Source organism: Atta cephalotes (assembly GCF_000143395.1).
Source record: "Atta cephalotes unplaced genomic scaffold scaffold00044, whole genome shotgun sequence".
NCBI lineage: Eukaryota > Metazoa > Arthropoda > Insecta > Hymenoptera > Formicidae > Atta > Atta cephalotes.
The window spans coordinates 1087646-1109185 of NW_012130108.1; the positions used below are offsets into that span (position 1 = coordinate 1087646).

A 21540-nucleotide genomic window follows, 5' to 3' on the forward strand; every position below is an offset into this window, starting at 1 on the left:
TAAGAAGTAGTGTGTGTGTGTGTGTGTGTGTGTGTGTGTGTGTGTGTGTGTGTGTGTGTGTGTGTGTGTGTGTGTGTGTGAGTGATACACGATGTATCTACAGAACAAATCGAGATAAAAGAGCATCCTGCGAGTTGCGCTGAACACACTTACCACAATAATTACACTCCTATGAAAGTACAAGTAGCGGTAATCAATAAAATTGTAATTAGAGCTCTCGTCGCGTGCCCCTTTGTTGAAACAATTACTTCGTAATCCCATCGAACGAGATCAGCGATTATGTGTCAAGTGTTAATTGCCTTGCGAAGCGTCTTTTTCACAATAGAAAACATATATATAAAAATATAAATAAACATAACTTAACAAATGACGAAACTTGTACATCGAGTAGCTGCATTTAGTACAGTAACTCAATATAATAATTAACTTCTAATAAATAATAGGTGTAGGTTCAACAAGCTGCCAAGAAGTCAACATAAATGATCTAGAGCTCATGTTTAGACCGTTTCTATAATAAAATCACGAACGAAAGAACATGTTATTATGTGTTGCGAATTTCAGAATTAACAACGAGATAACGTATACCGATCTTTGATGAGAAAAAAATAAGCATTGAATACTTGGACCTGGAACAATCTATTCCACAGATCGAAGAGAAAAAAATATGCTGTCCAAAATTATAATTTGGTAAGTCTAAAATTTATAAAATTCTTTCTTGCGACATCGAAATAAATAGCATTATTCAGATAGCACACAAACATTCTATAAATATTCTATAAATATTTATTAAAAATATTTGTACATCTAGAGTGAGTTCAGATTTTCCAATTGGATATTCCTCGTCACTCACAGGACATTTACTTTTGCTCATAGCACTTGTAAGCATCTTTTATTTAATATTTAATAGATAACAAGAATGAAATTGTGCATGTGAGCATAAAAAGCGAATACACCCAAAGTCATTCAGGTTTCCTTCAACTCTCCTCCAAAGTAAATTAAGATTATGTTCAAAAATTTCAATTGAATATACCCAGACATCATTTTATTCTTGTTTAATATTCGGCAAACAACAAGGATAAAATATTACTCGAATGTATCCAGTAGACTTATTTTGTAACGATGATTTTATTACTAGCTAGAGATATCGTTGCGCAGGTATTTTACATGATGAAAAAGTTGTGCAACAATATTATAACGATACCGAACTGTCGTTAAAAGTTATAAAATAAGCCTACAAGTAAAATTTTTAAACGCGACTTAAGCGTAACATTCAGACTTTCACTCGAGCGACACTTAAGAGGCGGATTTTAGTTAACTTTGAATGATCATTAGAAAAAGAAAAGCCATTGACATTTTGAACACGTGAACAATTGGTTTGTTCTGCTCTGCTTTGTTTGTAAATTATGGCCATCGTTCTTCACATGCAAATGTAAATTTAATACTCGAATAATATTGATACACATAAGATTAGGATAAAGTTTTTTGATAAGAATCAATGTGCTTTAGTTTAAATAATAAAGTGATTACATTTATATTTATAATTTGCCATATTTGAGCAATATGAAGTAAAGTCATATGGACTAGTTGTAAAAAAATGTTTTCAGACACTTAAAAAAATTAAATATTTTCTACAAGTATAATATAAATGTGAATGAGAAAAACTTGCTGCTTGTGTCCTATGAAACTCACAAGTTAGATTTATTTTGTATTATATATACATAATATATATATATATATATATATATATATATACATACACATATATATATATATATATATACTCTATAATATTTAAAAACATTAAAGTTTAAAGCAAGTTTAAAGAACATTAAAATGTCGGAATATACGTTGAAGACAAAGTCGATATGGCAATATGTAATCTTTAAAAAATATGTATAAAAAAAATATGCCATGCTAATCCATTACACTTCGATTAACAAATGTAAAAATTTGTGATAATATTTTTTAACGTATGTAAAATGTTGCACAAACAATCTTGACTTAAACATTCGAATATTCTGAAATTAATTAATGTTAAAAACATTTATATTTTACAAGAATAAGTATTCATAGAATATTTTGTGCTATCAAAATTATTATTAGTCTCCTGTACGTTTCTCTGTAATGTTATTTTCTCTTCGAAACGCGTGAAAGAATATGGATTGTCCTGTTTTTAGCATATTAAAATATTCTTGCAACAAGGGTAAAGCATCGTAAAACATTTTTCACAGACGGAAAGAAATCGGTAAAATAAAATAAATGAGCATATGGGTGGATTGATGCAGCCGGGTGTGACCTGAGGTGATACTACTTGGAAGATGGGTTCCTATATCGTGTATTTTATTCTGCTATCCTTTAAAATTTTCAAATCTACTTGTCTACGACATTCCATCTCGCTACTTTGATTATAAATGCTACTGGTCACGCGCGATATTTAATATTGTCTCTATGTATGCGATGTAAAATTTCTTTTTCGCTATCTACTTACAAACGTTTCTTACGCCGTGCATCCCCCTTATGCTTTTTGTCCGACGAAACGTTCCGGAGACGATTATTATGCTACATTACGGATCATCAACGAAATATCCTTTGAATTATTTAGAATACATAAAGCGTTAATAAATAAGCGTGCTAAAGCGATAATAGAGTTCGACGAATCGAAACGTCTGAAACGTAGTGTTCTCTCCGTATAATAAAAACGAGAATATATCAATAGAACGCTTGCGCTGATTTAATGCATTTAACAGTTTTGACACGGCTTACGCGCGTCATCGCGGAACGATACAATTCGCAAACACGTGGCGACTCCACGATCAGCAGGGCGCCGTCAACGAAAGTATGTTATCTCTACATTCTCCTTTATAATTCCTAAATTCCTCTACTAACAATAGTGGTAACACAAGGCAGAGCTTCCTGAAGAGACTCTATGATATGGAGCAAAATCCATGGGGTGTAAAACTGAACATTTCGAAGCTCTTCAAAACGCAGCTCTTACTTCCCCGTTCCATTTATCGAGCGCGATTCTCTCCCGTATCAGTGAGGACGGCGTCATCGTTTCCTTCTCTCTCTTTTTTTCCTCTTCATTTTCCTCTTTCATTTTCTCAAGCACTCACGCGTGCTCGTTCATCCTTTTGTAAAAATACGTGTCGTATATTTTTCAACGCGACGAAACGATTATTACGGATAACGAGACTGCGGACATTCTCTTTAGACGAAGAAGACAATTAGTATACTCACTAGAGTTCCAAACCCGCGAAACGGGCTTGGCAACGAGCAGTAGAAAAATTTGAAAAGGTTCTCAAAATTCTCGCTTCTCAGAATATTTTACTCCACATCTTCATCATTTTCTAGAAGAAATCTCTGCCTAAGTGGGGACGGTTTGTCTGTTGCGACAGTCGAGGTCTACCGCGTCCGTTCGCGCCGGCGGCGTGTCTCCTGGTGTTGCGCAGCTCCCGATCGACCTCAAGCTCCTCCAGTTTCATGGTGAGACCGAGCTTCTGCTGTACTGCTAGGCGCAGAAGCTGGTTCAGCGTCTTTCGATCGTCTTCCGCTACGGTAAGCTGCCGCTGAAGTTCATCCACTTGCGTCACGTACTCTTCACAGCGTGCAGCGAACATTGCACGCAGACCTGGACAGCGCATGGTTAGCAGGGTTTAACACGACGTAGAGATAAGCAAATGAAATGAAGAGTTATTGGAAGCGTATCAGAATTCCCGAAAATGAAGCGTGAAGCAGGTTCCATGAAGACAACATCCTTACATGTAATATATATAAAGTGGTAGAAAAATATGGCACAAATTAAAAATGCGTCAATAAAAAATCTGGCTCGTTGTAGACTTTTTGCATCATGTAATTCTGAAATAATGTGAGGCGTGATAATAAGTTTGTTTTTTTTTAGCTGAATTTCTTGTGAGAGAAAAAGAAGAAAAATGAACATGCAAGAACTTCATCTAAAAAAGATAAGCCTAATGACTAGTCACATTTAGGAGGGAAATGTTATATGCAGGTACACTTGGTAATTTTTATGTAATACAGTAATTATGGCAGAGAATCAAAGAGTTTGAAAAATCCACCGCGATACCCCATAGTATTAACAGCAACGAATTCATTAAGACTAATAACCAATTTAATTGATGTTAGTAAACATGTTAGTGAAACAAAATAAAAAAAAGTTATATTATTGAATTTCACTAATAAATGGTAGGTTTTGTAAAAGTATCTTACAAATGGGTAATAAATTGGTTTTAGTGAAGATTCATAGGGCAAGAAAATTACTGATATCTTTATAATTACTTATATCTCTTTTTATATGTACTTTCCTTTTTCTACATAATTTTTTCTATTAAATTATTAAGACACCTAATCGCGTAGGAAAGATAAAAAGAGATACAGAAGTTAAATACTCACTCGAGAATGTCGCGGCGTTTTCTTTCAACATTCTAAGCTCATTCCTCAGCTTAAGCATCGTCTCGTTAACAATGCTCTTCTCGTTTTCGTACTTGCTCTTCAGATTCGTTAACGCTACTTCTGCTGTATTTTTATTTGATTTAAGCACTGTTCTTAATGTGGCAATCTGTTCCCGTTTAGCGGATAACAAGGCCTTTAATCTGATAACTTGCTCTTGAAGATCTGTTACGTCTGCTTTGTTCTCATTGACAGACGCTGAAAAGATTGAGTTAAAATTAGAAATTACTTGATAAAATTCAACAATATTAACCATTAAGGTTTAAGTTTAAAGATACGCAAGTTCGTAAGTGAGATATACACCGAACAAATTTTAATTTTTTATATAATTATATTTCTTACTAAAATAAAAATAATGAACTTTATAAGATATCTGAGCATGTGGGCAGTACTTTTTTTTAGAATAAGGTTTTAAAGAAAACTATACCTAGGTGATTACTTCATTTAAAAAATAAAAACAAGCTTTTCATCAAGTACGAGATATACTTACCTTCGCAAACGTTGCAAATATTGGACTGCATTCCTTTGACTTTGGATAGTTCAAGCGTGTGTTCTACGGCATTTCTGAGATGTTTTATTTGGTCCATCGCGGTCTCTATGTGTTTCGCAATTTCCTTCGCCTTGCTAAGACTCTCCAAATCCTTAATCTTGATATCGGTCTTGAATAGAGTCCTGCACCAATCCATTTTGCCATTCTCCTCCTCCTTCTCGGGTATCTCTGACTTTTCATGATCCAGCACTACTCTCGAAGGTGTCTCGCCGTTAACGGTGCATACGTGATGATAGAGTTGCGCGAGCTCGTCGGAGAGATTCTGCAGGTCGTTCTGAGCAGAATCAAGGAAACCGCCCGCTTCCGCGGTGAGTTTCGACAAAGTGGACACGTCCGATTCGAGTTGCATGCTCCTCTGTTCCGTGTCCAGGAGCTGAAACGAAGGAGTGGGAATTGAGTACGCGAACGCGCCTTACCAGGTCGCAATAAATGCGTTAGGTACGTTTGCCTGGTACTATGTGTTTATCAGAAGTTCGTTCGTGAGATGAGTTTGAGAATAGAATTTATTAAGTAATCGGACAGTAGTTTAGGGTCCACAGTTCGCAATTTTGCGAGTGCAGTACGGAGATTTTGCGAAAAATATACAGATAGATGATTTCTTTCTTCGAGCATTCGTGCAAAACAGGCTCGCGTGTTCCGACCGACATGCTACGTTAGATGCGCGCGAAATTTAGATTTAGAAGGAAAGTGATCGATTCTGACTTTTCGTTTCTAAGCGCATTCTATCTCAAAAGCCATGTTGCATAGCATATTACGATCCGTACGTTGTCTCTTTCGAGCACTCGATAGTAACATTCGTTCAAATGCGCTGATGCCAGGATCCATGTGTGAAAACATAAATGAATATTTATAGCGTTCAGAGGAATAAGATTATTCTCACACGTGGATTTACATTTAATGGAATAAATATTCGTCAGTAGTTTAGCTTCGAAAACATGTACGGTTAAATATATGAGAAGTATCATAGATAGAAAGCGATATATGGGCTGTTAGGACACTGAGAAGCGAGTATCATTGTACGGATCATTAGAGGAGCCAACAAGACAAATTGTTATTAAAATATCTGGTAAATACGTCAAAGGGACCACACGTAACCCAACCTTTTCTCGAAGGCTCTTCTCTGACTCGGGTATCTGAAACGCCACAATTTCTGTTCAAAGTCTATCATTCTTACGCGATAATTGCGCCAGTTTTATTGCACACACTTATACTCTTGCCACTAGCAAGCTCTTTTCTTTTTTCTTTCATATCTTTTTATATCTTACAACAGTTTTTAACTAACACCTTCACCCTTTATCGCAAGTTTCGCGACACGCTGTTAGAAGTACATTTCATGAAACATAATAAGATATGGATAAGTGTGTACCTTGTTCCTCAGATTCGTCAGCTCTGTTCTTAGCTGCTGCGTGGAGTCTGATACAGTTAATCCGTTCTCCAATTCGGACAGATCTTTCTGCAACTGATTAATCTCGCGAGCGGACATTGTGCTCCATTGATGATATTGCACAACGGCCTGTTAAAACAGTAGCATAATGTTTTATCGCAAAATACTTGAATGTAGTTTTTATTTGTTTTCTTCATGTAAAATTATTTTATTTTTGAAAAACAATATTACCGTTTTGATAGAAAAGTGACAAGTTTAAAAATTAGCAACTTTTTAATAGAGCATTTTTTTAATTCTTTCTGAATTCAAATAATGTTTTAATTAGGATAATGATATATGTAAAATATGCATAGTTTCACTTTCTTTTCATTTTATTATACTTTCAATTATATTGTATTCTTGAAAAATATATCATGAGTTTTCACAATTCAAACACTACAACTTTAAATTTCATTCCAAAAAATTATAGAACTTTTTCATATAAGCAATATATTGGCAAATATGTCATTTTTCCATAAAAATATATTAGTTTTTAGGGCTGATTTCTTTTCATTATTCAAAAACGTTAATTTTTTACTTGTGTCATTTTTCTGTTAATGCGGCGACATATACATATAAATGTACCTGATTGAGTTTATCTAACGTCGTCTCTTCACTCTGCTTTTCCGGTAATTTCGAGTGAAGATGATGTAACGATTGCACATGCGCTGCCAGCTGCACTATTCGCGCAACGAACGATTGCAATTCCGCTTGACTCTTTTCGACCGCGTATTGCGACTCGCGCAGATTTTGCGTCAGATGAGCCTTTTCGGTCTCCGCAAGCTCTAGTTGCTTCTCCAGTTTCTTCAATTCGTTCAGATGAATTTCAGAAAACAAATCAACCTGTTTGTCGGTTGCAGATGTGCCTGGTTCTTGCGTCTTTAAGTCCGCCTCGATTCTACGCAGCGCAGGCGAGTCATCCTCACCATCGCTGCATATCGTTTGATCCTCTGTGATGCCCCGAATGGAAAGCGCCAAATTGCTAAGATTATAGATCGATTCGCTGTTGATCCTCTGGTCCAATTCCTTTTTCAAAGCGTACTTGGCTTCACGTTCGGCCTGCAAGGACTCCAACGCCTCCTCCATCTGCTTCTCTGCTATTTTCTTCAGATTCGTCAACTCTTCTACCTGACTGTTCAACAATTCGACCTCCTCCGTGAGTCGTCGAATCTCGTGTTTGGCACCTTCAAACTCCACCTGACTTGACCGCAAACCGGACACTTGCTTCTGTAATGAGATATTCTCGTCCTCCAGCTCGGAGTAATCCTGAAGCAGACGAGTCTCGCGGAACCTGCACTCCCGCAATTCCGTTCGCAACGACTTACGCTCCGTCTCCGCCTGTTGATGATCTTTCCCGACCTCTTCGCGCTCTTGCAGCGCGTGATCACGCTCTGCCTCCACTCGTTCCAATTCATGCCGTAACTGAAAACATATTCCCATTCAGCAAAGTCTGTCGAAAATTGATTTTGTCAAATGCTTGCTAATAATTCTGTCAATAAAAAGATATTAAATTTGAAGATACAAATTCTGTTATATTCAATATTATTAACAAATTGCTGACAGATATGTAAGAAAATCTGCTGACATAATATGAGAACAAATTGTCGACAAAACGATGCAAAGCTAATAATTTGACAGTAAATTGACGGCAAAAACTGATCAAAACTTTGCTCAGTTTTTGCTGTCAATTTCCTGTCTGATTATGTATGTAAAGTGTGCTAACAAAATCAAAACTTATAGCTGACAGAATGGTATCAAATTTGTCACCAATTCTGAACAAGTTTGATACCAACTTGGCGACAATTTGTTTACTTACTGAGTTACGATACTGAATTAAAATGTATTTCTATTTTATTAAAAGTCGATAATTGCCGATTTGATACAAACCTGCTTTGTTTCGTTTTCTAATTCGATGATCTGTGATTGCAAAGACGTTTCCCGAGCGGCGCTTTCATTAAGAAGACTCTCTTCTTGTTCGATGCCGCTTTTTGCTGTTATTTTTGTAGTTGTTTGAAACTTTGCTAACGCCTAAAATAATGACAAAATAGGCACTTAAGTCAAGAGTAAATATACATCGTTATATAAGAAATGTGTTTACGTGACGCATACACAAGTGATAAGAATAATAAGACCGATTATTCAAGACTGTCCAGCGAATATACTAAATTCTAAATAAAAAATAGATCCAATTAGCATCTCATATCCTTTTCAAAAATATTCCGGATTAGATAACTAAATGTAGATATCTATACGTTGATTGGCTAATATCAATAGCAAGTATACTGAATGAGTTACTCCACATTCCTTCTGTAGTCAAATTAATTGATTCTATCTCCTCCTACCTGTTCTATTCCAAGAAAAAGGAAGACTATTTCTTTCCGCATACTCATTTCATACCTCTATGTAAAATGTTTACCATACAGTAATAAAAGTTCGCCCACGTCTCATTTGTATTCGTTACACATTAATCGCTACTGTCGAGCAAACTGTCGCAAGAGCAGAATAAATTTTCTTTCTCTCACAGGCGTGTCGAGTGATGGAGTCGGCCCCAAAAGAAATATATTTTTTTATAGTTGAATTAGTGTATACTGTTCGTACTTAAAATAAAATAGATATTCCTGGTAACTTTTTTAAATTCTTCATATAATTTTTTAGAGTTTCTATATAATTTTACTTTTTATTTTTTAACTTTTTAAAAAACTTCTCAGATTTTTATTTTATAAGAATTAAAACATTTTTCAGAAGTGCTGAGAAAGTCTATATTCTTTCTAGAATTTTTCATATGTGTAATCAAAATTTTTGCATTTTATCTTTCAAAGTAATCTTTCATGATGTGATGACATCAATATATTTATATCTTTGATACAAAACTTCAAAACTTTTTTAAAGTCATACGTTAGAATGCTATTCGTCACATTTCTTTGAATGTTTGCGACGTCTTGAAAATGTTTATCTTTCATGATGTTTTTTAGAAACAACATGAAATTTGGAAAAGATAGCTTTAACAAATAAGGTGGATGGCTAATCTTAACAATTTATGTCTTTATTATGTCAAAAACTGTTTGGCTATTTCATTCGTTGAACCTGATTTTTTCAGATTTTATGATTATTCTATAATGTGCTTTTTGTTTTCTGTTTCTTACTTTCTGTTTTTTATCCGATTTTTTGTTTTATGTCGCCCGAGATAAAAGTTAACTTCGAAAGAACAGGAAACACATGGCAAGAAATACAATTGTCGATAAAAAAAATGGTTGCAAAGAGGGAAGAAAAAAGAGGCAGAAAGCAAGAAACAGGAAACAAAGAGCACATTGTAGAATAGAATTTATGCTATTCTCAAAACTTAAAATATAAAATATTTTCAAGGACATTCACAAGAACATGATGAATACTCCGAATAGCATTCCAACTATGAACTTTAAAATGTTTTGAGGTTTTAGGTCTGTTTTCTGTGGCTGAATTAGTGTACATTTTTGAACTTAAAGTGAAATAGACATACGTTTGATATTTGTCTAAAGCGAGAAAGAGAGTTCTAGAACAGTCTAGTACAGGAACAGAAAACACACCACATGTATCGAGGTGTGCGAAATATAATATATATTGATGTAATGGAAAACTCATGATGTAAATATTCAACAATAACAATAATAATAATTATAATTATCCAACAAATATAATTTAATAATAAGCCAAGTCGAGCATATATAAAGTATTAACATAATATAAAAATTAGTAATAATTATATGTAAGTGGAATAATTTCAACTTTAATCATAGTCTTTATCAACCACAATTAACAAAAGAGTTATGTAAATAATAAGTCTAAATAATAATATAATATAAAATCTTACAAGGAGGATTATTTTGAAAAGTAAAGTACATTTTGTCTGTTTGGTTGTTACAGCCCAAAAATATATGTCAGATTACACATGTAAATTCTAAGATTTTTAAGACTTATTATTTTGCAATTTCAGACGAAAATTTATAAAAAAATAAAAAAGTATTTTTTCAGAAATTTTCATGAATTTACAATACAACAAATTCTTTAAAATATTATGAGATAATACTAGAATTTTTTCATCAGGGATATGTTTAACATTTGGCAAAAGAGAGAAAAGGAGAGTTCTAATGCGGTCCAAGGCAACAATAAAAAAAAAAAAACAAACCCAAGATTCCGGACATGCACTAACCTCCTGCGTGATCTCCAGCTCATGCTTCGTATTTTCGTAGAGTGCCTCGAGGTCGTTGCACCGTTGCTGCAGGGCCGACTTCTCCTCGAGCAGCGCGAGTCCGTACTGAGCCGACTGTATTTTCTCGGTGGAGGCCAAGTCGAGCTCACGCGACAGACGCTCAATCTCAGTTCTCAGCTCCTCGATCCCGTCGACGGCGGCCATTGTTGCCTGCGCGATGACGACGAGGTTGATGATGACGAGGACGACGACGAGGACGACGACGACGAGGACGACTACGACGACGATGACAACGAAGACTCTTCTGATTCCCCTCCGGCTACTCCTCGTGTTACTCCCGCTTCCCCCTGCTCCTCCCCCTTCTCCGTCGCCTCTCTACCACCTTCAGCACCTCGCTGTTATCGCGAGTGAGACGAATGGACACCGGTCGCCGTGGTTGCACCACCCGAATGTGAACGCATCCTTCGGATTCTTAATTCACGATCTTTTTTTTGTCCTCTTCCAACGCTTCGTGTCGTGGCCTCCTGTCTTCGACGACGTGCGCGACTCTTCTGGACAATCTGGACTCTCCAGACTCTCCTACGACTCCCACCTGTCCTCCGGTTTTTCACATCCTACCTGCGATGCGAGAGCCACCATGGCATCATCACCGACCGTCACCGCGAGTGACACTTCGAGCCGATTTTGACAGACGCGGCGACGGCGCGGCGCGACGACGACGATTGACGGCGATGATGATTCGGGTGGATTCGGAATGTGTGTGGGTGGACGGGCGAGATCCGAGATCACGCGACAACCGGATGCGCGTGTTCCGCGATTCTGCCTTTTAACCATAGAACTTATAGTGATGGAAGGGGAATACGGACGTCGAGCTGTGAGCGAGATTTAAAAAACAGAAATATCTTTCTATTCTCTTTGGGCACATGCGCAGAAAGAAGAAAAGTTACTAAGTTGGATAGAAATATATACAGAAGTACATCTTCTGTCTCTCAGTTGCTCACACCTTCCATTCATTGCTTGGATAGGTTATTCCGGTTCCAATAAGTTCTACGATTTTAACTCGTTTCGACGTTCCGTTCGTCTATCAACGATAGAGACCATCCAATCTCTTCCTCTCGTTCTCTCCATGATAAGAGATTCGCCGCCTATCTAAGGACACATGGATGTTAATATATTCACGCATCGATGCCACGCGATTATTTATATTTCTTTCGAAGGGTACCATAGAGCTCGCTCGATCATCCATTCATTCGTTTCCTTCCAGTACCTGCTCATTCATAAGCATTTATAAACGGCCAAGTCAATCGTCGATAACGACCGTGTAGATGTCCGAAAAAAACATGTAATGCGTAGTTAAGGAATGTATGGCAGGCGACAGCACCATGGAGAAATGCAAGCGATTAACGTGATAAATTATTGCTGAAGTTTAGTTTTGATAAGAACAAGTTATGGCCCATTCGTTCATAAGCATTCATAAGCGATCAAATTAATCGGTGATAACTGCACGGATAAAAATATGTAATGCATAGTTAAGGAATGTATGGCAGACGACAGCATCGCAGAGAAAAGAAACTAACGCGGTAAATCAGTGAAGTTTAGTCTTGACAAGTACAAGAAAGTTACAGCATTTACCTGTCCAACATGCAGTAAAAATCTCACAACTTCCATGTGAGAAGAATGTACTGTAGAATTTCGCTTTCGGAAATGATAAAAATTTACAATTTAATTTGCAGCATTGAGAATCGTTGATTAACAATTTAGAATCGCAGAGCAATTCTTGTGTAACACGTTAATTTTTCGCAAGCTTTCTCTTCCAGAAATTCCGAGACAAATATGCTGGACGACTGTTAATTAGTTAATGAATCAATCCCTGGCGAGTCCATTTAACGATGACACGTAGATTGTTGCAAATTGCGTGAATTCAGACCACATCATGTGTGCATTGGCATGATTATGTAATTCTTCTTAACAAACAGCAATCTACGCATATTCAATATACAACTTATTATCCCTGAAACCACAAAACGTGTATTAATTGGACGAGATGTTTGGAAAGAGAAACTGGGAGAAAAACGTTACTCATTTCACGATTCCAACGTTGTTTTCGTTTCCGAATGCCAAATGAATTTCTAGCAATCCTTGCAGAAATGCAATTTAAGAAGGTAGTAATTAATTACTTGTTTTGTGCATTAAATAATGCTCTTAAAACTTAAAATAAATAATCAATTATTATCTTCCTGTGTTCCAGTTAAATTTCTATAAAGGAAGAGAATGTTTAAGAGTAGCTGAGCTTTAAATCAGTTTCATTCCTGGTCATATCACCTAATGTGTATTACAAAGAATCTTTAGAAGATTCTACTATTGTTTATTTCTATTAATGTAGCTTAATTTTAATCTCGGTTTAATTTACTTTTTTTTAACTAGAATTTCTGGTCTGATAACCTGAAATCTTATTAAAATGCCACTCTTGTTAAATTTTTGTTGTTGTTTGATTAATCAGAACATTTTTCCTGTTCTAATCTCACACAGAGGATTTTCAAAGGATTTTCTAAGGATTTCCGTCTCTTAAATAAAGTATACTGTATGAGATTCTGAGATAAAAAGTAGTAAATTAAACCGAGAGTTAAGTTTATCTATCTTGATAGAGAAATGAGCTTGTAACAGATATTCAAAGCTTGACGTCGTGAAACTGTGATCTGTTGTCGCAGTAGAACCAATTAAGAGTAGAAAGGATCTTTAAAGAGACGAAGGAACATAAAGCATTTAGGGGACAACACAGAAAAAGAGATCATTCCTTTGCCTCTCCGTACACATTCTATTTCAAAAATTCTGTTTAAAAACATAACTTCGAATACTTCATATTCTTTTTTCTCTTCTTCCTCTTCATCCTCCTTGTCTTCTTCCTTCTTTCTTTCTCTCTCTCACTCTCTCTCGTTTCTTCTTCTTCTTTTTTTAAGTATTAATAGATTAGTTTAATATATAAGACGAGCCGTGGACCCGGCGTACGCCGCCGGTCGAATTAGATTCATACACTGTAACAGTCGTATTCTTTACAATATTCGTACGTAAGTCTTGTAGCAGAGACAAAAGCGCAGGTGCCCTAATCGCACTCGATTTTTTATTCTTTATAATAATTATTCGTATGCTCGTCTGAACCTCTGGTGCTATCAACGAACCACAGAGACCGTGTCGCGGAGGGAATCGGCTGTGTCTATCCAGATTATTTGCTCTTACGTATGATGTGCAGTCTAAGTCATTCCTAGCCAGACAGTATAAAATGACGTCTGAGAAAGGTTAGCAGTATACGGACATCCAACTTCAAATTGTGAATTGACCCATCCTTCGCTTCATTCTGATTACCAGCGAGAAGCAAAAGATCTCTCAAATTCGTCCAATTTGTCGTAAAGTCCATTAAGACTAATCAAAGCTTAAACTCCGCATGTCTTCAGACGTCCGTCTAGACACTTCGCGTCGTCCGGAATACTTGGTCCGACGTATGTCCATGTATTGATAGCGCCAGAGGTCCGCGAAGGTTCAATATAGCGAAGTACAATTTGTTTGATCCTCTCCAAGTCTCGTCGTTGACGTGAGCACTAGCACACTGAAACTACGCAATGAGATCCGGCATATTTTTTTTTAAGTCCCGCACAATGTGTTAAGTGTGTATAAAATTGCTGCAGGACACCTGGATTACTATAAGAAACACCCCCGGGTACGCCATTGTCCAAGGAGACGATCGGCCCCGGGTCTTTTCTTCCACCGAGATAGTCAGGCACGCCTGGCTTCTGAACGTTAATACACAATTGTCGCTGCTGGTAGAACCACGGAAGCCGCGCGAAGCGTACGAGTAGCGTGGACGTCGTGCGTGGAATTATCCACGTCAGCGGGTCGCGTCAGCGACGTCCACGCGACAATCCGCCTTTTGGGCTTGAACAAAGACTAGCCCTTTCCCCTTCCCATTCGGATGATCGAATTGATATAGTTGCACTGCAGCTACTTAGCATAAACGTGGTCCGGGTATTTCAAAAAAGTAGTCGGGATTCTAATCTCTTATCCTAATTATAGTATAACTCGGCTTGCATTTTACTTCATGAAATACCGCGCGATCGGACGAGTCGCTGCTCTCGCTAATATAATTTCGCCATGTTACGCGTGCATGCATGATTATTCTTCCTTTTATATTCGTTTTATAAGAAAAAATCTCACTTTGTACTCGCGTCGAGCGTTAAGTGGTCGTCCCCTGCACGTGTGACGGGGAATAGCTTCTTTTTTTTTCCTTTGAGTACGACTTCCTTTTCTTTGATCGCATCATTTACAAAAATTTTGTCCCTACAACTTATGAATTAGGAAAAAAAAGACAGTATCGGTCATCACTTCGTGATTATACTCTATACATGAAAAATATAATTTTTCTCGTGGAAATACAAACGATCGCAAAAATACAAAGGATCGCATTATCGGAATTAGTCACCAGCAACGACCAGAGTATAAGCTAGCTTTTTACAGTACAAAATACAGCTCCTGCATATGCATAAATATATGTATACACATATGCGGATATATATATATACATATACCTAGTAACGAAGTATTTTCAGCAACATGTAAGGATATAGTAAGGTTGGTACAACTTCCTCTTCTGTGGGCTTTCTTTTTATCGCCTATCAACAGTACAAGCGACAGTATGAACAATATGAATCTATAGTCTTGTCATTAACAATTATGATTGTACGTACAAAATGTGTCAACTTGTACAGACCACCGTGTTTATATGTATATATACATACATATCGATGTAGCAATCATTTCAGACATATCTTACTTGGTATCAATCACAACATATCCTTCTTTTTACGTTCAGAAAACTGTAGAAAGCGCACACGTTTTCTCTCTCTCTCTTTTGCCCTACTTTGAGCGTGTTCCATTTGACTCTCACAACGCTCGCGACCATTAAGTCCTTGTAAAACATGCGATAAACTGCCAAGGATGATCTCAATGAATGAACGTTGCGAGAATCAAGTGGAACGCACTCTTCGTCGAAGTCGGAGGGTATGAGTTTAATTGCATATAAACCTGTAAACACTGTGACAATCCTACAACTATACTTCGTTTTTGTCCGTACCTATACAAACTAGACGAGTCCGGTATATAAAAAGAAAATAGAAAAAGAAACAAAAGAACGCACAAAAAGTGACACAGAGTACGATCAACATGCTACAAATACTTCAAAGTATATTTTTATTAGTCAGTTAGTAAAATTTTTTTTCTTCTGATTGATAAATGAAATGCTTTGAAGCATCTGTAATGAGACTTTGATCGCACAGTAATAGCTCGGTGAAATCCTCATTACATCCTTACACATTTAAAATTAGCGTTACTAAATCTTATTTTTATGCATTCAGGGTGCCGGCATGTGTTCTCGCATACTCTTTTTCCCATGTTCTCGCGTTCGCTTCCGAATCCTTTTCTTCAATTCTTTCTTTCGTTCCTTCATTTGTCGATTTATGAGTGTTGGCTAGAGAGTTCGAGAGGGAGGACCGGAGAATACAAGATGCGTGGATGCGAAAAGTGGTGCGACGTGAGCCCGTGCCTTGTGATTCGTTCGTGAATCCGTGTCAATGACGAAGACGTTCCTCTCTGTCAACGGGTGGCCCGTTTACTTTTCGTTATTTTCATGTTTATAACCGAGGTATCGTATCATAAAATTTGCTTTATTTATACAAATGCGAGAGCCGTCGAGGGCGCGCGTGGAGGTAGCCTCGCGCATTACATCAATACATCACGCAAAACCGCCAAACACGCGCCAAATCTCGGCAAGGCTACGTGTGTGCTTCCCGAGAATCCATACATCTTGCATCAGAAAACAATGCGCATACGAGACAGTTTGAAAGTCAGGGGACAGAGGATTCATGTCTCTACTCTAATTCAATAGAATGTTTATAATATTATTACATAGGTTGTGTATGTATGCATGGCATATGAGTGTGTATGCATGTGAGTTTTTGTTGAGTGTATGTGTGTGTGTGTGTGTGTGTGTGTGTATCATATACGTGTAAATGTAAATGTCACGTGTTACTCGTAGAATGAACCCTGCTCTCATTCACACGTAGTAGCAAATGGTACGTGTACAAGTGTCGGTGTTTAACAGCAATAAAAACTTAAAGACATCGTTTAAGAAAAAAAAAATCCTTGCGAAGAGAACAACGGTGGGCAGAGAGGGGAAGGAGATTAGGAATAAGGGCGAGGAGGGCTGGGGGGGTAGACTGACTTCTGGGAGTTAGGAGCATGGAGAGATAGAAATCCGATTATGACAACGACGACGACAATGGCGACGACGACAACGAAATCGACTCATTGTAACCACAATGTGGTTACAATCATGATCATGTCGATGACGATGACGGCGGCGACGATACGTCCTCGCTGATACGAATTGTATGCTTCACGATATAAGTCCGCACATCTCTATCTATCTATCTATCCCCGGGAACGGCGTGCGCGACGGTAAACTGCTTATCATTATTAAGCGAGCGGCACGGATTCCGGTTATCTCCTACTTCCTGTCATCCTGGTCGCATTCACGGCTTATGTGACCAGTCTTGCCGCAAATGTAGCAAGTCTTGCCACCGGCCTCGGTGCAGTTACGAGCGATGTGGCCCGTCTTGTTGCAGTTATAGCAGCTCTGCATCGCGAAACGGCCGGAATCATTGCCACCCTCCGGGCAGCTGCGCGCCATGTGACCAGTCTTGTTACAATTGTAACAACTCAACTCCGGTCCCTGTCAACAGCAATACCTGTGTCCAATCTGTTCCACATGTTCGGCACGTTCGGGTGCTCCATGTTCAATTCCGATTTCGCAGGTGTACTAACCTGCTGACAGTCTTTCGCAATATGACCGACACCGTTGCAGCGGTAGCAAAGATCCTGATCCTCCTTGCACTCGCGCGCAAAATGTCCAAATTGGTTGCATTTGAAGCACTTCTCTCGTCCACGTCCAAAACCACCGTCTCTATCTCGGCCACGATCTCCTCTGCCTCCACCACCACCTTGTGGGCACTCTCTTGCAAAGTGACCCATACGGTTACATTTATAACACGCGCTCGAACTCATTTTTTAAGTCCTGCAATTGTACATATATAGATAAATATATACACATCCATAGATAATTAAGATAATTATTATATAACTTTATCTTTAAAATATATAGGCTCAGTTTTACAACTTACAGTTAACACTTAATCGAGATTGAACCTCGATTAAAAGTTAACCTGAGTTGCGAAATTGGGCCATGGAGCATAAATTATTCCAGCAATATTGCAGCAACATTGCAATGTTCCAACAATATTGCAGCAACATTGCAGCAAAATTGCAATGTTTCAGCAATATTGTAGCAACACAATGTTGCTGCAAGCTTCTGCACTGCATAGATATACAATATATATATATATATATATATATATATATATATATGTATACACACATATATACATAATATTGATTCCTTATATCATGTACCCATTTTTTACGTCACAACATATGCTACATATTACATGTTCAATAAAATTACATTACAACCTTAGAAATAAATCGCGAGGAATACACGTTCACGTCGCTCCGCAAAGCTCTCTAGTTGGCGTTTATCAAGACGGGAAGAGAAGTGGGGGAGAGGGGAGGGGACACCTAGTCAGCGCGCTCTGAATATGGCCAGCGGAGAAAGCGCAATTATTATCGGTTTCGTTCAGAGAAACAAAGGATCTCCCGAGTACCCTACTCAACCGGTCGTCGTGGGTACACGACGGGTGAATCTGCCGTGTCCGACCGCGCGTCTCGTGCGAGGCACGCTCGCGTCGCATACGACGCACACAGATGTCTCCTGACGCGGCGCAGCGGGGAACGCTCAACGCGCGCGCGCTGCGGGGCGAGCGGGGGCAAGCTGCGAGACATTCGAAGTGAACACGCACTTTATTCGCCGAGAAGAGATTACGAGGCGCGGGGTCAGCGCGGGCATAACGCGAGTAACGCGACGATGAGTCTCGCGCAGGCAGGAAGCGGCCGGCCGTAACGAACCGGAGCGCAGAGGACGAACGGGGGACAAGACGACCCCGCGAGCCGCATGGCGCCGGCCGGATCGGAGCGATCGAAGCGGCGGTGGCGGCGGCCGGCAGGCTTCGCTGAACGTGGCGCGTTGAATAAGATGGCATTTTTCCCGCCCACAAGTTTTCCCAACTCGTTGGGTCGCGGCGAAAACGCGGTGGGCGCGTACACGTGCTCCGCGCGGGTCATCCGCGCACTCCTCGCACTCTCGCAATGGCGGGCGGGCGGCCCGAGAGCGCGTGCACGAGGTCAGCGACGCTGGCGTCGCCGGACGTTTCGCGTACGCGACATCCGCGTCCCCACCGTCGCGGGACGACGAAGGGAAACGATAATTGGGATAGCTCGTGGTCTTTTACCGTGCTTTCTCTCGCTCGACGATTACGATTACACCTCCGATCTTCGCGGCGGGCCGTACATACAACGTGGCTGGCTCGGTCGGCTCGCGCGCGCTCTCTTTCCGTGCTCACCCCCACTTGACGACGCCGATGTGTGTGCGCGTGCGAATACGTTACGTACTAACGTAACGGCGTACATACGTATAGATGTATGTACGTATATACGCGCGTACGCCGTGCGGCACGGCGCAGCGCGGCGCGAAGATGGCATCCGAAGAGCGACGCCGCGCGCGATGAGCTTTTTTGTGCCATGCACGGAGGAGAGATCGCCCTCGATGGCGATGGCGACCGCGTTGCCGCCCCGCTACCGTCATAGGTCGTCGACGACGGTAGAGACGCGGCTACCATCGCCACCGCGCGTTCTGCCGAAATTACCGGAATTACCGCCACGGAAATCATCGCCTCTCTCGACGAAGCGACTCGTTTCGGATTTTCCAACGGGAGATTATGATGCACGTCTGCGGCGCGGGTTAGATCGTGCGATGCGACGAGAACGATGGCAATTGAATAAAATCCACGTGCCAAAGTCGTGGCCGCATTGTACGATTTGTCGTAAAGGAGAATCGCTTCAGGCCGCTTTTGCTTCGGCGGCGGCGCAACCGTGCGCACCGCGTGCCTTGGATGGTTTCACGCGTAAAATTCAACAAAATGGCCATCTCTATTGTTCGTCTGCTTACCTGCTTAGCTACAAATCACGCGGATGCGGAGAGGACTACCAGTGCGACGTCTATTACGTTAACAGATTCACAACGGAGTGGATGAAAATACTCAGTACCGCAAACCTCGGACCACACACTTTCGAGCGGACGGCTCGCGGAGACCTTCGAACATGAAAAAGGAAAGATTGGTCACCGCGGACGACTATCGTTGTAGGATAAAGGCGGAAACGCAAACTTTCGCATTAATAGATCTATTCGCATTGCTTGTACTTTTTGCACTCGGCATCTTCGCTTTCTTTTGTTTCGATATTCGTATAATATATATTTAGGTCTGTTTGCGTTACTTGTACTTTTTGCACTTGGCATTCCTTGCTTTCTCTCTCCTTAATATCCGAATGTATTATATTTAGCTTCTTTTAAATGCAAAAATTTGGAAAGATTTCAAACAACGCAAACAGATCTTTTAGGACTGTTCAGTTTAATTGAAATTTTGCATTTTTTTTATATCTATAAAAATTTCGGATTAATAAACAATTTTTTCACAAACTATATAAATAGTTATATTTATATGCTGGAAAAATGAATATTATATATTAATGAATATCGAACAATTATTTATTAATAATAAATTTCGTTTTATACATACAGAAATTCAATTTCGATAATCTTGTATTTAACTTATATGTGCAATATAAATAGTAATGCATCCCAATAATTCTGATTGGTTGATCCTCACTGTATTATTTTTCCAAGTTTCCATTTTTCGAAATTCCGACTGTCATGGGACAATTAAGACCCTTAAGTCTTAAGCCCGATCTACAATTACGTAAAAGTTGTAAGAGGCTCCGCACAATAAAAAGAATAGAGAACAGAGAACAAAGAATAAGAATTTCAACCTATCAGAAATCATGTATTGTGGAACATAATTTCTGATAGGTTGAAATTCTTATTCTCTGTTCCTGTTATTGTGCGGAGCCTCTAAGAATTGACTAATCGCACTTGAATACGAGGAGAATATCCAACTTATTTCCTGCACACTGGACGTCGAAATACTTGCCGCGCGGCAAAATGACGTAGTAACCAATGAACACATTAGGAGCTGTAAACTTATTGGCCGCATCACATTTTGCATTAAGCATTTCTAATATGCAGAAGCCATTACATTTACGCGGTACTCTTAATCGGGTTTGATAACCGTAATTATAAAATTGATCAATCACAATCGTTCCATTCTTCCGAGGAACAGCTATGATTGGCCAATTTCATAATTATGAATGTATTAAGCATGTCATGTAACAGATTATGATTTGTCAATTTCTTATGGCTTAAGGCTTAAAAATCTATTATAGATCCGACATTATGCAAAAGTCTGTTGCGATTTTAAGTATAAAAGAAACATATATAAAAAAATTTTACAACCCAGCAAATGAGAATGGATTAAAATGGATTGAAATTTTTTTCTATCCGAATGCGTATTTTACATAACGAATACTTATTTTTGGATTTAATTGAATTCAATTAGATTCAATTAGATGCAATTGGATTGAAAAATTGCATTTTCTATTCAAAATTTTGAATTGAACAGTATTCACAATGTATGTACACGTGTGTGTGTGTGTGTGTGTGTGTGTGTGTGTGTGTGTGTGTGTGTGTGTGTGTGTGTGTGTGTGTGTGTGACAAAGAAAGTAAATTATTAATATTTAAGTTAAGTAGTAAGTAAGTAAGTAAGAAAGAAATAAGTAAGTAGTAGTTAGTTGTTAGTAGACTCC

At 38.8% G+C, this 21540-nt stretch overlaps 2 protein-coding genes across 2 annotated transcripts; both read right to left on the minus strand.

Moving 5' to 3' along the window:
* Positions 1-3347: 3347 nt before the first annotated feature.
* LOC105622395 (protein bicaudal D) lies at positions 3348-10827 on the minus strand. The gene is made up of 8 exons (XM_012203820.1): positions 10624-10827; positions 8325-8465; positions 7023-7859; positions 6381-6527; positions 6115-6147; positions 4955-5387; positions 4408-4662; positions 3348-3628 (listed from the first exon to the last, which is right to left on the minus strand). Exons 1-8 carry the CDS (start codon positions 10825-10827, stop codon positions 3348-3350), a joined length of 2331 nt encoding a protein of 776 aa, XP_012059210.1.
* Positions 10828-17176: 6349 nt separating this feature from the next.
* Positions 17177-17733, minus strand: LOC105622396 (CCHC-type zinc finger protein CG3800). The gene is made up of 2 exons (XM_012203822.1): positions 17494-17733; positions 17177-17401 (listed from the first exon to the last, which is right to left on the minus strand). The coding sequence occupies exons 1-2, from the start codon at positions 17731-17733 to the stop codon at positions 17177-17179; spliced, it is 465 nt and encodes a 154-aa protein (XP_012059212.1).
* Between the last annotated feature and the right edge of the window lie 3807 nt (positions 17734-21540).